The 16389-nt window shown below is 43.7% G+C and overlaps 1 protein-coding gene across 3 annotated transcripts in view; it reads right to left on the reverse strand.

The window, feature by feature from the left end:
• Positions 1–503: 503 nt before the first annotated feature.
• LOC144670130 (casein kinase I-like) overlaps positions 504–16389 on the reverse strand; it is a 192347-nt gene continuing 176461 nt past the window's right edge. Inside the window, exons 13-14 of one of the 3 annotated variants that reach the window (XM_078532585.1) lie at positions 15335–15405; positions 504–616 (exon numbers count right to left, since the gene is read on the reverse strand). In XM_078532585.1, the coding sequence (XP_078388711.1) occupies positions 15351–15405 (55 nt within the window). In that variant the 3' untranslated portion in view covers positions 504–616; positions 15335–15350. Of the gene's footprint in view, positions 617–14552; positions 15406–16389 lie in introns of those variants that run through there. The other 2 variants (XM_078532587.1, XM_078532584.1) reach the window with 2 other exon arrangements.

The following is a 16389-nucleotide window of genomic DNA, read 5'->3' on the forward strand; positions in this document are numbered from 1 at the left end:
GGGAAAGGCAGAAGTAGATTTACACACAGCAAGATCCCACAAGCAGCAATGCGACATACAACCGGGTAATCTATTTTAGTGATGCCAGCTGAAGCTTCGCCAGGACGCCAAGGGGCATACCCTTGCCATTGTTGCAGTGGGATCCTCTACGTACACCCAAGTGGGCAGAAGGGATGAGGTTTTAATGTCTCTCATCTATATGACGACACTGCCGACAGTGCAGCACTCCCTCAGTGGGGTGTCAGCTTAGGCTGTGAGATCACGCCTCTGCAGTAGGATTTGAAGCCAAGACTCAAGGTGAGGTGGCTACTCCGGAAGAAACCTAAAGATGGACAAAGAGGAGCCAAAGGAAGTTTTATCTAACGCATTGAATTGGAGCATTGACACAAGTACCAGTGTTTAGTTCCAAAAGGAATTTTATTTACATACTTACTGCATTTGGGACACAGATGGGGGGCTGACAATTACTGAAGAGTCCAGACTTCAGCAGAATAGTGCAAAGAGGGCACCGGACTGGGAGATCACTGCGAGGTCAAGGAGTAGGTAAAGATTGTAGAGGGTGTGCCCTGTGTTTGTTGCACAAGGAACTGCAGCACAATCGAAAGCAAAAACAACAGTGAAACCTGACGATCAAATACAAAACAAGGAAGGTTAGAATAGAGAGAAAATAGAAAATGTAGTGCAGATTGAAACAGGTTCAATTAAAGAGAGGAGGTTAAAATGGGAAGGATGTAAAAACATAAACAGTGAAACAGCCAAGAGAGGGTGAAAAGTAAACTAGAGGAAGGATTCAGTCCTCAAACAAAGGAGGAAAATAGAACAAGAGAGCAAAGTGTGAAAAGGGAACAGAAATTAAAATGGTAAAGATGTTGTTTGTCTAACTGGTTGTAAATACAGTCATATCAGAGGAAGCATTATCTGTATTTAACAGTGGGGAGTTTTAGCGATGAGGAGACTGGACAGACTGAGGTTGCTGTCTTTGGAGAAGAGTAGGCTGAGGGGAGATTTAATTGAGGTGTATCAAATTGAGGGGTCTGGTTGGAGGGGATAGGAAGGACCTATTTCCCTTAGCAGATAGTCAATAGCCAGTAGATTTAAAGTATTTGTTGGAAGAATTAGAGTGGAGTTTTTTCACCCAGAGGATGGTGGGAGTCTGGAACTCTCAAGCTGAAAGAGTGAGAGGTAGAAACCCTCACTGCATTTAAAAAAAACACAAATATTCACTTGAGGTTTAGGGATAGGGACAAAGAATTGGAAGGTGGGATTAGGGAGATAGCTCTTTTTCACCCAGCACAGCTGATGGGCTGAATGGCCTCCTTTGGGTCAAAGCCACATGGACTGCAGTGGTTCAAGAAGGTGGCTCACCACCCAAGGACAATTCGGGATGGCCAATAAAAACACCGGACCAGCCAGCGACACCCACGTCCCGTGAAATAATAAAAAAAATCATTTCTATATTGCTACGGAAGTGAAGTTGAGTTAAATTCATTATAAAGTGAACAGATAACGCGGGAAAGGAAAGGGAAGTAAGAGACAAAATTAATTCTTGTTAGAGAGACGGAATCCAAAAAATAATTGCACTACACCCTGGATGGATAGTAAAACATACTGTACGATGAAATAAAATGCAAGCAAAGAGATCACAGTCTGACAGATACAAAAGGCAGTGACAAGTCTGGAGTTATAATTCCACAATTATAATCAGGTCTGAAGGGGACAGCAGGCATCAGAGAGACTAAACTGTACCAGGATTTCCAGTTCTACTGCTGTAACCCAATGAAATGATTTCATCCCAAAGCTTTGCGTTTAAAAAACTCAATTTTGTAAAATTTAAACCCAATTTTCCTCGAAGCCATTGATTAGTTTAAGAATTCTATCCACACATTCAAACAATACAGGGAAATAATCAGGTAAAATCATTTCAATAATGTGTCTTAAGCAAGCCTTTGGCTCGATAGCATTCCTGTCTCTATATCAAAACGTGTTGGTCTATCTTCCACCCCCGATCGTCCCGTGGAGATGAGTGGTCAGCCTCTAAACCCTGGGTTGACTATCCAGTCAGATACTCACACCTCAGAAAATCCTCCCATCATATAAACATCCTTTCAGCAGGTAATCAGCTTAAAAATCCATCCGCCAGTTCATCATGTTCTCCACCCGAGAGGGCAGGCAGAGCCTTGGTTTAACTCATTTGGACTTACCCCCTCCCTAACTGCACTGTGGGTGTACCTACACCATATGGGCTGCAGCGGTTCAAGAAGGCAGCTCACCACCACCTTCTCAAGGGCAATTAGGGATGGGCAATAAATGCTGGCCCAGCCAGCGACGCCCACACCCCATGGATGAATAAAAAGAAATGTAGCCCCACTGACAGTGCAGCATGTGTTACAGCTCACTCAGGGAGTCAAAGTTGCCGTGGCAACAAGCACTTTCCCATGTCTCAGAAGGTGGTGGAGGGGTTGGGGGGTGGTCATTGAATATTTTTAAGTCAGAGGTAGATAGATTCTTGTTAGGCAAGGGAATCAAAGGTTATTGGGGTTCGTTGGGAATGTGGAAATCGAAACACAGGATCATCAGCCAAGATCTCATTGAATGGCAGAGCAGGCTCGAGGGGCCGAATGGTCTACTCCTGCTCCTATTTCTTGGGCACATTGTAATCTGGAGCTATGGATAGTGATGGTAGAGGCTCCAATTTCTTTCCATTACATGCCTGACCAGGAATCTCTCCCGCTCTTACTACCTGCCATTGGCGTGTGTTGGAAGGATTCGCAGGTTGGTAACCAACCAGTTTGGCCACATTACAAATGCACCTTCGTTAGTCATCAAGTCGTGGGGTGGGACTTGAACCTGGAACTTCTGGCTCAGAGGCAAGAGTGCTGCTCACTGGAACATAAACAGTTCAGCACAGACAATAAATCATAGATTATGTTTAGGTTACAAACTCAATACAGAGATTCAAGAGCTGCTGACTTAGAGGCTATCACCATTAACAAAAAACAGGGTGATGGTGGAGGAGCTGCTTAATGCCTTTGACAACGTATACCTTGGAAACATCAGTTCAATAAAATCCATTTTAAGGAATGGGATAGCTGGATCAGCTTTGGCACCTTAGCTCTCCCTATGGCACAGCAAGTTTCGCCAGTGAATTGCTAACCCCCCCACTAAAGACCATAATAAACTCACACTCCAATCTGTGCTGAGTTAGTTCATGTTACCCATGGCTATGTTCAGTCTGCTACAATAGAACCCAGTGTCTCTGGTGTCATGAAGGAGAAATTGATCATTGGTTCTGATGCTGATCTTTACCCGAGGAGTCCGGCTGAAAATACACATGTATTTTCAAGTGACACAATCTGCTTCAGCTTTGATGTCTCTCTAGATGAACAATGAGAAGATGCTCAGCTGAGCAAGGTTCCCAAGACCATCCATGGAATTGGCCTGGGGACAACGTCTAAAAGAGGAGATAAAGCTAGAAAGAATATTTATTGCAAGTCTTGGCACTCTAATCCTCCAGGGTGAAGGAGCTCCAATAATTTTAGTTAAATTTTGCAGAAGATCTAATAGCCTGACTGGAGTCCTACAAACTGTGGTAAAGCCATTACAAGAACTTAGATGATGACAGTCAGCAGACACAATTCTGACCAGATTGTCAACGTGCATAGATGGAAATAAAGGCACGGTCAATCGTCTGTACAAAGGGTAGCTAAAGGAGCTTGATTTTAAGATAATAATTTTCAGGTTCCTTCCTCTTGCTGAGGGTTTGGTGCAATGTTGTGCCGTGCCAGTCCCGTCTACTTTAAACTGCAGCGTTTTTGTGACTAGCTTTCATTGCTAACTTTGGGATGATACTTGGGAAGGTCCCATTTTTCCCCCACCCCGAGATGACTGACCACAAGTCCATTTTCTCAGGGCAGTGCCCTGGATGTGTCACACATCTTGCCGGTGTCTGTCTTCAGAGCCCTATCCAGATGTTTACCATTCTTCAAGTAAAAACAAGTTTAAAATTCGTTTTAAATGCACTTTGTGGCTACTTAAATTTAGATGACATGGTCTTGACTTACTTTGAAATAATCTTCTGGGTTCACTTCATTTACATCATTGAGTAGTTCTCTTTCACAATAACCATTTCATTTGTGTGTTAAATTTTATTTCCCAGTTGTTATCCTCAATGCATAATTGATTTAATTCTTTCTCTAGACTAACTGCATCATCTATTCCTACTGCTCACCCTCTTTCAGTAACATTTCCAAATTGAAGGCATTTACAATCATGTATCATCCACCATACTGGGCCTTACCCAAGACCCATTAGCCTTGTTGGAACCGCAGGTCTTCTACAGGGACTACCAAAGCCCTGAGTCAGATGAGAGGGTGTCTTCTAACCAAGGAACAACCTCTGAAACCAAAGGAACAGTTGAGGTTTCGGTACGATGGGGAGATGGTGGTGTAGTGGTAATGCTGCTGAACTGGTAATCCAGGAGACATGAGTTCAAATCTCACTATGGCAGCTGGTGGATTTAAACTCAATTAATCAAATCTGGAAAATAAAGATGTTAATGACCATGAAGCAATTGTTGTTAAAAAAACCCATCTGATTCACTAATGCCCTTTAGGGCAGGAAATCTACCATCCTTACCTGGTCTGAGCCTACATGAGACTCCAGACCCACAGCAATGTGGTTAACCCAAGCAAGCCACTCAGTTCAAGGGCAATTAGGGATGGGCAACAAATTCTGGCCTTGCCAGTGACCCCCACATCCCAAGAAACAATTTTAAAAAATCTTCAGTGCCAAAGTAGTGTTAATGGTCGCTCATATTATTGTCTTAAAGAAAGAGTTGAGAAATGGCTGACAAGCAGAAAAAACAAATCCTCCTAATTTATCCCTAACCATTGACTAGTATTCTTCCAATAATCACAAGGCCCATTGGAATATGCTGTGCTAGCCAATTCCCTCTCTGAACTGTACCTCCTTTGTGATTATATTGGGACTGCAGGTCCAATGACCTTTGCCTCAGTCAGAAGGTTGAGAGTTCATGACCCACCTGAGCACAAAATCCCGTATAAAACTTCAGTGTAACACTGAGGGAGTGTGGAGCCTTTCGGATGAGACATCAAACCGAGACCCTTGTCTGCCTCACAGGTAGATGTGAAAGATCCCGTGACTCTATTGGAAGCAGAGCCAGGGAGTCCTGGTCAACCTGGATCCTGCAACCAACATCACTGAAACAGATTAAGTGGTCATTATCTTATTGCTGTTTGTGGGATCTTGCTGTACACAAATTTCTTAGCTCTTGCAAGTTATTTTCCAGTTGGAGCAACACAAAATCAGTGGACGATCAGTGCCAGGAACAGCCCATAACAGACCATAAAGAGCTTTAAACACAAGAGAATACTCCAGTGTTGAAGAAATCGCACCACAGAAATTCTGAATAAAGTTGTGAAAAATCATGCAGAAGCAAAGGCTGTGACAATTGTCATTTCTGATGCCTAGGTCATTAGACATCAGTGAACCAGGTGGGTTTTTATGACAATTGTTTCAGGTTCATTATTAGACTATTAATTCCAGATTTTTACCAAATCCAAATTTCACCATCTACTGTGATGGGATTTGAACCCAAGACCCCAGAGCATTAACCCTGGGTCTACTGGATTACTAGTCCAGTGACAATACCGCTATGCCATCACCTCCCCCAAGAAGGAACTACTGCCGGGATTTTATGGATTAAAGGCGATCACAGATTTTTTTTTGGGTCAACAGGAGATAAAATTCTTAAAAAGGATGTTGTTCCTGTGAATTCCACCAAATGATTGATGATGAAAAACACCCAAGAGTCGTTGTGCGGCAGAAGGAACACGAAGTGCTAAAGGTGAAGATTACAGTGCTTTCCGCACGCTGTACAGACTGCAGTCTGAATTCAACAGGAACACAGACTTTGGATTTATAAAGTATATGAAAGCTACTCAAGAACCAAAAAGGCCAAGCATGCCCTTTACTTCTCATACTTTGGCACTGATTGCCTGGGGGGTTTGCAAAGGGAATTGAAAACAGCAGAGAGAAAATGCAAAAATGTCATCTACTTTGGCAACACAGGAAGTGGGGGAGGCCGTTCAGTCCCTTGATTCTGTTCCACGGGTTGCATCGCAGATCCTGGCAACTGTCCAGAGAAGGCATTAACATAGTGTTGGGGAAAAGGCAGCTTTTGATTAATAGAGTGTAGCCTTCCAGGAATGTAGAACAATTTAATGAAAAATAACGATTAAAAGCTCAGCTGAGCACAAAACGCTACCAGTGATTTTTTTGCTGATCAGGTTAAGTGCAAATCCTGTACACCACCACAAAATAAAAGGTGTGCTGTAGAAATAATGTCAGTTTTAATTGGAATTTTACAATGCAACATTTCTACAGTACAATGATAAGACTGTGCAATCCTGCAGTTTCTACTTCTGAACACACAGAAGGCCCTATCCAAACTGATTAAAAAGGGGAAAAGGAAACAAGAGTAAGGATATTGGGCTGGCAAAGCTGGGCCTGGTTGAGTACCAGCCTTTGCTTTACAATCACTTTACCAGACAAAGTCAGTGTCAATTGACTGTTATAAATTAAGATCAGAGTAAATGGTTTTCTATCCACTATGGAGCAAGTACAAACTTCTGCATGTGAATCCCAGCGAAACAAACATCTCCATCAAAAATACAAGTAGTCCTTCACCGCTCCTTTGCTGAAATCTAGAACTGGACGCAAAGGAGATTTACCAATGAAGGTGTTCTTCTGAAAAGCTGAATCCCAAAATCCAGGGACACGTGCCAAACACAAGACTGTGGATCCACGGAAGGCGGGTCATGGAGGTGGGGTGGCGATGGGTGCTGGCAATATCGAACAAGAAGTCACATGCAGGATGCACTGCAGTCTCATATGTCACCAGACAGAATGATCACAAAAGCAAAATACTCTGGATGCTGGAAATCTGACATTAAAACAGGAAGTGCTAGAAACTCTCAGCAGGCCAGGCAACTTCTTGTGAGGAAAGAAGCAGAGTTCATGTTTGATCTTGTCACCAGAAAGGTTTTAACTCTGTTTCTCCCTCCACAGATGCTTCCTGAACTGCTTGAGTGTTTCTACCATTTTCTGTTCCTTTAGGCAGAATTATCAATTTTCAACTACAGCTCATTAATATTAATAAAACTTTCTAAATAGGTGCACCCTTCAACTTTTAGTAAGTATTGCAGATGCAAAAAAAATAAATATTGATTTGAAGATGTCTTTAGCTGTCACACTTCATTCAGCATCCAGATTTTCTTATTTTGGTGGGAAGTCCTATCAGACCAATTTAGGTTGGGGGGGTGGATTGAAGAGAGAGTGGGGGGGTAGGGAGGGATTTTAAAAGGCTGCACTCTTCCCCCCACAAAAAGGAAAAGTGCTAATCTGCGAAGCTGCCTCTGCTGAGTTTGTATGGAGTATCACCTGCCCACGTCTCTAATTCTGCTCTGGGATAGAGGGGACTTGGGGGTAGCACTGGAAGTATGCGATTCTATCGGAAAGATCCTGATTCTTCTGGGAATGTCACTACGTCCCCTCCCAACCCCACGGAGGCCAGGACAGGGGCTCCAAGTCAGGTGAGCAAAGTGCATCCCCCCACAACCAGCTGTACAAATGAATCCTGTATTTGATGCGAGTGACTTCGTTTTTGCCATAGAATTGGAGAAGGTAAGAGTTTTACTGAACAGTCATATCATCCCTGAACGCTGTGAAGAGAAATACATATCACACACAGGATTCATTCGATTACCATGGCGTTCACAGGCAACAGGAGAGGCACAAAGTCCTCTCACAAACCATCACCAGGCTCTGGAAGTTGCTGGGTGGGAACACTAGCAGATGGAGTGCTCCTCAAATGTTTGTTCTAAGGGGGCCATTTGAAGACATAAAGCATTGCAATTAAAAAGTGGCAAGAGTCCAGTACAGCCGCCTACCCACATAACCATAAAAACGATTAGAATGATGATGCACTTCCATCGATTGGGGTTACTGGAGGTGGGGGAAAAGGTCACAAGGGCTCTTCAACATTTCTTTGCAGGAGCAAGCTTTGGAGGGTGAGTGAATGGCCTGGCTTCACTTCATCAGTTACCCCTTCTCCTGTCCACCAAACAAAGCTTGCACATGATGGACGTTTCTGGCTGGTGTGGTTAGTGGAACCACATCGCTGGTTGGTGGCAATTGGCATTTCATTGAAATCGGTTTGTTTGTTGGGGAATTCTCACTTAATTGCAAGTAGGATGAGCGTGCTGTATAACCAGCAGACTGGAGACTGGTCCGAACCCACAGGGATTAGATACTTCTAACCTGTGACCCGTTCCAGACCTCCGCCACTCGTCCCTCTAAAGGCCACTTGAACACAATCAGTTACACACAAACCAAGAGGGTCAAAACAGAATCAACATTTACACATATATGTTCATCGATCTCACTGTGAGACCTCCAGGACTCCTAACCTGGTCTCTGGCTGCAACATTAATCAGCCATCAACCCATCTGGAAACAGTGAACACTCACTCCATCCTGTAAGGCCTCAAGTCAAAATATATATTGCATCCCCACAGGCAGTTCAGCAAGCACTGAGTGAATCATCAGAACTTCAAGTGCCCCTGCCCCCACAGAATAAAGTGACCCAGTAACCAGAAAGCTGACTGAATATTTTGGCCCCCAGCTATGTTTTTAAACCCCTCCCGTTAAAAACTGCCTACCGGCTGAACAGGTAGAGTATTCTATATGGCGCCTCGGCAGCAGTGTAGGACCAGCTATAAGCCAGGCTGTGGTGACAAGGCTCATTGTAAAGACGCAACCTCAGTAGATTTATGGTTCCAAGTCCTAATAAATAAATTCTTCGCCTTCCCCTTTGTACAACAGGGACCAGCTGGGCCGAGATAGTTCTACCTGATACGTGAACATTTTGGTGGAAATTGCACCTGAATTAAGGCTGTGGTTACTTCCCAGATAGCAATAGGCATTAGAACTTTGCCTCCATAAAAATTCACTTGCAGTTTAAGATCGATTGTTGGATCAACTGTATTTTGTCAGGGGCAGGTACAATGTGCCTGATACTCAACACTGGAGCAGCTAGTGACCACCTGAAGTGTATCTCTTTTGATCAGCAACTTCAGGTGGCCGACTTAATAAGCTTTTGCTATAGTCCGGTGGGTCCGTAATAATTTACGATGAGGCTTTTGATTGGATTGATTGCTAATATGTCTCACTACCTTCTGGCGATTTGGAGAAATTTATTGCAGTTAAATTTTGAGTGAATCCTAAGCGGAGGGGCATGTGTTGAGTACAGGTGGCCTCAGTGAACTGCAGTTGGAGGATGTTGCTCAGACAGTCAACCCACCCCCCCTTCCCGGGGCAGTTGGGGTTGGGGATGCACCGGATCAGCTATTTTTGTACTGAAGATCAGTATCCCTGCTCTCTCAACTGTCGAAGTTGAGTTTGAATCCAATCGAGACCGATGGCCTGAAAGACTTTAGGCCAGTTTGAAGGGTCAATACAGTTGCTGGCGGGAACCCACTCCTGTTTAGCACAAACTGCCATTCCTATTGAGAATAGTCACTGGGGTGGGGGATAAGGAATTCATTCTATAGCGAGCAAGAGTTCTCTGAGGTTAGGGTTAAGGCACATAAGTGGGGCGGGAGAGGCAGCATTATTCAATTGGTCCCATGTGGTAGCCAACTGAGACGACTCGGGGGAGGTGAATGTTCCATTGTTCCCCAGTGGTGACATCCAGCACCTTAATGACCACAAAATATATTTAAAGAGACACTGCCCTCAAAAGGGATCGGGGTAAATAAATCACACTCATGTTAAAATATTAAAGCAGAGCAATTTTACACCTCCCCCCAGTAGCATGTTGGATTTCAGTTAACCCACTAAATAAGACAGTCTGTAGAGATAGATTCCTCAGGGGGTGGGACATTTTAAACACATGGTACTGGGATTGACTGGAATACTAATACATTTGGACAGAAAAGCTTTGAGGAGCACAGACTTCCGCCCAGTTGGTTAAAATAGCCCAACACTGGGTAAACCCATGCGGCTGGGCCTTGGCAGGAGGCAACGTTATATATCTCTCATCAGAGGCAAGTTTACACCAGTGATTCCCTCTGTATTGGAGTGCCCCGAATATAAAGTTAATTAAAAAGGGGAGTCATTGCAGAATTCAGGGCTGAATTATCAAATCGCCTTTGTGAAACTTTTCAGAAGGAAATGTGAGAATGATAAACTGGTGGCAATTTCTAACAAAACTTCCCAGAGTTTGGTATATTGGCACTGACGCCAGAAAGGAACAACCAGGTCCCTCTCGACTGTCACCTGTTCTTAACTCAGGAAGAGACACTTTCCCAGCTCTTACTGTAATGCTCCAATTTTCACAGCATGTTTTTTTTTCAGGCCAGCCAGCTAGCTAGCTAGCGCACAAACTATTGTCAATTCTCAAATTTTAAAAGAAAATACTAAAATAGGAACAAAAGGTTACTTGAGCCAAGAAAAGGAGACACACATTGAACCGTTCATTTAAAAAAAAATCCTCAGTTGCATTTTATAGTTTACAAAACAAAACTGTGGCCCAACTCCTGATATCTCTTCCCCACGGATACAGAACGAGCAGCACAAGGGCAACACATTATAAAACAAGAAAACAAAAAGTAGAGTTATGGTTTTTTTTTGTTGTAATTATTAGAGTCTGGAATTTTGCGAATTTTATTTAGAAACTCGTGCTCAGTAAGCGAACGTGTGCTTATATTTACAAGACCACAGAGTAAAAACACAGCTTTTACTCACACGCTCAAGGACAGAGCAAAAGGAATAAAAGGAAGTCCCACCGATAGTGAAACCTGACCCTCCAAGTCACTTTGATTAAATAAACGCCTTCCCCCGTCTTAAGCAACCAGGTAATACCCACTGGTTTGGGTTGCTTCCGGATAAGTTAGGACAATACTTAATGGAGCCTGTTCCTGACAAAGCGGCCCATTGAGAGAGAGACAGACAAACTTGTCATGTTGTCTAATTTAAATATTATTACATCTGAAAGCTGCATTGTAAGGACATTCAGGGCAGGCTTCCTCCTGATGTGACCGGGTATTATAGGCTTCACTGTATATAGAAACGATCATGTTCAAGTATGAGTTCTTACAGCAGTGATCACAGTTCCAAACAACCAGAGTTTAAGGAATCTATGACCGGTTTTGTACTGCACCAGAAAACAGCTACCTCTACTTAAAAAAAAACAATTTTATACATTACCTCAGGTAGTTCCAAGCCACTCTCAACAGTGCAACTCAGGAACTTTTAACCGAAAAGAAAACAGTTAAGATGGAGGGAGCACCAGAGTTGAGCTGACCTGCCCCATTAAGGCATAATTGCCAGTGTTGTTTTGTTGTGTGCAGGTTTTCAATTTTATAACATTCTCCACGACTGGTATGTGACAAAAGTATTTTTTTTTAAAAAGCAAACATTCGCACTAATCTGTCTTTTTGGAAAGGTGGGTTATGAGTTGACAGGATTTTTTTTTTTAAAGCATTATTTACTTTTATCATTTCATCAGGAGACATTACAACTCCCTCCCAAATCTATTTTCCAATTACTTGTAGGCGCTTATCTCCCTTGTACCTGGGGACAACACAGAAGCGCCTTCTGAGATTTTGGGAAGAACACAATCATTCTCAAGGAACTTGTTTTAAAACTTATTTTAAAAGGAAGTTTGGAATTGACGAGACTGGAAGGAGGAGTGTTATTAAATAACAAAAGGAAGTGTAAGATTAAGTTGCAGCTTATGTTATTCTATCCTTCTCGATTCTTAGAGCTGTTTCCCGGAGAGCGTTATTCCCTGTTTGAGTTGGGGCGAGGGGGCGGACAAAGGCAGCTCATGTTCTGAATTACCAACACTCTTAACTCCAGCTCATCAAGGCTCTCAAAGCCCCGGGGTTTGAGGGGGTTAGAGACACACCCCGGGTACTGTGAACCGTTTCAAGTTCAAGCACTCGGGAGTACCTCCTTCCATTGCACACAGAAGCCCTGTGAATGCAGTGTGTGTGTGTCTGTGATATTGCACTTGTACCTGCACAGTCCCAGTGCTGTGGGGTTTGTGTTTTTTGGGTGCTGGGTGGCATCTTTCTCAGCTCCCCTCCCCATACTGTTTCACCAGTTACTTTCACGGAAAACCTTAGGTCCTTTTCAAAGTTACAGCCGCGTGGTTAAAAAGGCAGGACAGAATCAATAAGAGTGTGAGGTGCCAAAGCTCTCTCCAGTACACACTCAACTCCTGTCAACTCAAGGTGGCATTTTGCTTGCAAAGAAAGTTTCAATTTAACCGGTGGTTTGAATTAAAGCAAGTGAAATAAACTTTGCACAGCAGGCAGGCCATTTCACCCCAGTACAATTCGGGTTAACATAATTCAACTTCTGCAACTTTATAACCAGAGTGTAGGTTGCAGTTTGAGTGAACAGGTTCGCTGCAGCTTAACCACACCAACTAGTTAACCCGCCAGAGGTAACTAACTAGGTAAAAGGACTGGATAAATCAGATTGGAACTGGGTGGACCGAGAAAGCTGAGATTATGGGTCTCCACGCCTCACTTATACCGGTTTATATATAGTGCAAACTGCTACCTGCCAACAGCTCAACACCTCCTCAGCTCAAGGTGCCCCCTTTTTTTTTAAGGGACAGCAACTCTCAATGTGTTTGTTCCAGACCCGGGAAAACTGAGCGTACCCAGGAATAGTTCAGGACATTGTGACCACGGGCCTTTTCACAAGCTGTTATTTTACGTCCGCAGAAAATGTGTCAGTTTAAAATAATAATATTTTTTTTTCGACAATCAATTAAAAACAGTGTCGCTGCACAATCTGGCAATTAAAACCAGCGTCTTGTTTCATTGTTAAAAAGAGCAGAATATTGAACAGATAACAGTGTTAACATTTTTGCATGATGAGACCAAAAAAAAAAGGACATTCAGATCAGCTCTTAAAAAGATAAGGCTGCTGCAGATTGCTACCACCCAGCCCCCTGTGCTTCCATGTACCACATCTAAGCCTCGGGACAGATCGAGGGAGTGCGTGTGGTAACTCCAAATGGCCAAAGTCAAGTCTTTTTTCTTCCTCATGCAGTGGAATGTTTGGCATCTTGTATTCCAACAACAGCAGGCTGCTGGATACACGGAGCTGCAGCTGGCACCCAGGATCTACTGGGTCAGGAGTGCTCTCTTTGTCACTCCAGTTACTGACTGTTCTCAGTGAAGATTTTCTAGTACCTGGTGCCCAGGTCAACACAGACAATTAGTCTTAATGTGGAATTGCAATAAAGGACTTGGAGGGGGGGGAGGGAGGGAGGGTGCCCTCCCACCTACAGGTGTCTCTTTAGGATCAGTCCGGGCCTTGCTGCACTCGGTTTGGGATTTGTTAAGTCAGCAGGCAAGTTGAAGTCCTTGGATCGGAGTGATGCAGAGGGAGAAACCGAAGTTATAGCCAATGGTACGGTCCAATGAATCATAGAGGACAATCCAAACTCAATGAGATCACTGCACTTTGGAAGTACTTTGGTTGATTTCACATCGCTAATGGAAACGTTACTGAGTTGTACTCGGCTTGGGCCACCAGTTGACACGATGAATCATGCCAAGGCCCACTGATGTCATGTCCAGACGTTTGGCTTGGATGTGCTGGTATCATCACAACGGTCAGTTTGCCTCAGCCCAGCTTTCCAACCCTTGTAGTAAAATTAAGGGGGCCACTTCTGGCAAAATAGTCCGTTCCCATGAGCTCGCCTTCAGTGTGTACTGCTTGACCAGCCTTCAGAGCACAGTAGCACAAGGATGGTGAGGAGAGCCACAGGCACTTTGCAGCTTCCTGAGGATACAGCTGCCTTAAGCAGGAATCTCCGCAGTCACTGGCCAGCAGGTACGGAGTTGCCTAAGGGTCTAATTTCTGAATACGTCACAGAGGACAAATCCTCTGCGCTCCCACCCACCCGCCACCGCCCCCCCCCCACCCCCACACACTCTTCCTGTCAAAACACTAGAAACATCCCAAAGAATTTAATCCTTTCACGTTGGTGCTTGCATGTTCTGAACAGAACACCAATTGTTGGGACCCTAGAAAGATGAACAGTCCTACAGTAACCGCAAAGAGGGAGATAGATTATAGAAAAGCTTAGAGCCCAGCAGGCCGGAGTCAGAAGAGTGTATCCTTCGGGAAGATACCACCACATGCAGTGTTAATACCTACTTTCTATTGTGTCCAGTGAAACAACCTAAAACGTAAGTAATAAGCTGTCCATTAGTTTTGGCAACCGATTTGCAGTTGTTCTTAAACCAGAAGCTGGTGACATTTGTAGGCACCCACTTGTCATTGGGAGCAAGGGCAGGAGGGGAGGAATTAATGCTGTTTTCACTTTGTAATGTTTCATTAGAAACAGTGCTCTTTGGATATAACCGTCAAACATCTCAACTAAAAACACATTTAAAAGTGGCAGTACTGGCTTGGAAATGACTGTCACAGCCAGTGCATGTTCACAATCCACATTGCGTTTGATCGATTCTCAATGTCAGTGACATAAACACACATACACACCCGCCCCAACATTAAGTGCACCTTAAGAAAGCAAAAGAGCCCACTCCTTATCTTTAAAAAATTGCTTCAGCCGGCATACACACAATACATCTGCCGATACCTGAAAGTTGCAAACCAGGTCAAGGAATAATGAGGGGAGGGAGGGGGAGAAAAACAGTAATTGTAAATTTCTCACAGCTTATATGCTACATCACAAAATAGAACAACCACTTTTTTTTTTGCAACAAATGCACCTGTAGTCTGCCCTTGTCAGTTTGGCTGACCCTTCAATCCTCTGGGTGGGCATCTCCACGCTGAGTCTATTTGTGCCCAGAACGAGTCTCTCACCCCACAGTTCACCTCGGTTTGTGGTCTTGGGGTGGGGGTTGGGGGTTATTCACCTGTGTTCTGGCCCCCCCCTCCCCCCCCGCCTTCCCCCACCCCCACGACCACCCAACGCCCCCTCAACCGCAGCCAGGAAAAAGAGAAAAGCCCAGGACTTGTGTCTGTGTCTGTCCGGCCATCTTTCTCGCAGGATGTTGGTTGTCGTGTTAAGAAGTGCAATTGAGCCTGAGTGTTTGAAGGGAAAAAAAAAAAAGAATCCTTTCCCAGCGGAGGACACGCAGGCACAGGCAAAAAAAAAAATTATACAAAACAAATATCAAGTCTGAAGCTTCTCAACCAGTCATGTGGCATTTTCATCCAAATCAAAAGAAGTTGAACATGCAAGCAGAACCTCGCAGTCCTTGAGAGCTGCAGTCATTTATGCCTATTTGTATTCTTCTTCCTTTTCCTCTTGAAGAAACAGCAACACCTGGAGATGATGGAAGACAGAAGGAGAGAAAAAAAAAAGCCATTAACAAAACTCCCAGAAGTTCTGCTCGTGAATGATTCACTGATCAAAGGTCAACGATCATAATCTTCTGACAGGGGCTCAGGGTTCATGTGCCTTAGACTGGATATTCTCACTTCCTTCAAACTCCCTCAGGATCAAAATACACAAGCTGATCGAGTCACTCACTGAGAAATAAACCTATCTGAACACTGAAAGTGCCAGATATAAATTTATGTTTTATACCTGATACACAAATCAAGAGAAAGCTGGATAACTGCATGAAGGAGAAAGGAGCAGGTTATGCTAATAGGATTTGATAAAGTGGGGTGGGAGAAAGCTCGTGTGAAGCAAAAAACACTGCTATTGGCCAGTTTAGCTGACTGGCCTGTTTTTGTGAAGTACATTCTATGTAAAGTTTTAGCTTATATATTAAAAATGGTATACTGTAGTTCCATATGCGAGATAAACATTGATGTACAAATCCACACAAGACCTAATAAGCTCAGGACTGCATTACAGGCCTAGTATAGAGGCTTGGCCATGGACAGAGGTATAATTCACGGATTGCCTTTCCAGATGTCATCATCATCAAAATTAATTGACTTCTTGTAAATTTTTGACTGCAATTAACAAACAATTGGTTCCTCAAGAACCTGAGTGGCAAAATATAATGGTTACAGCGGTGTAGTGGTTATGCAACTGGACTAGACGACCAGAAGTCTGAACAATCAAAAGAAAAAGATCAAATCCCACCACAGCGGCCTGAGGTTATGAATTAAATTTTAAAAATATAGAAATAAAAAGCTGGTGCCAGTAAAAGTGACCATGAATCTGTTCAGTTGTCTCAGGACACAGAACTGGTTCACTAATGCCTTCTTTAAAAATTCATTCAGGGGGTGTGTGTGTTGCTGGCTAGGGCAGCATTTATTGCCCATCCCTAATTGCCCTCGAGAGGGTGGTGGT

The sequence above is a fragment of the Cetorhinus maximus genome, chromosome 30 (assembly GCF_964194155.1).
Source record: "Cetorhinus maximus chromosome 30, sCetMax3.hap1.1, whole genome shotgun sequence".
Taxonomy (NCBI): domain Eukaryota; kingdom Metazoa; phylum Chordata; class Chondrichthyes; order Lamniformes; family Cetorhinidae; genus Cetorhinus; species Cetorhinus maximus.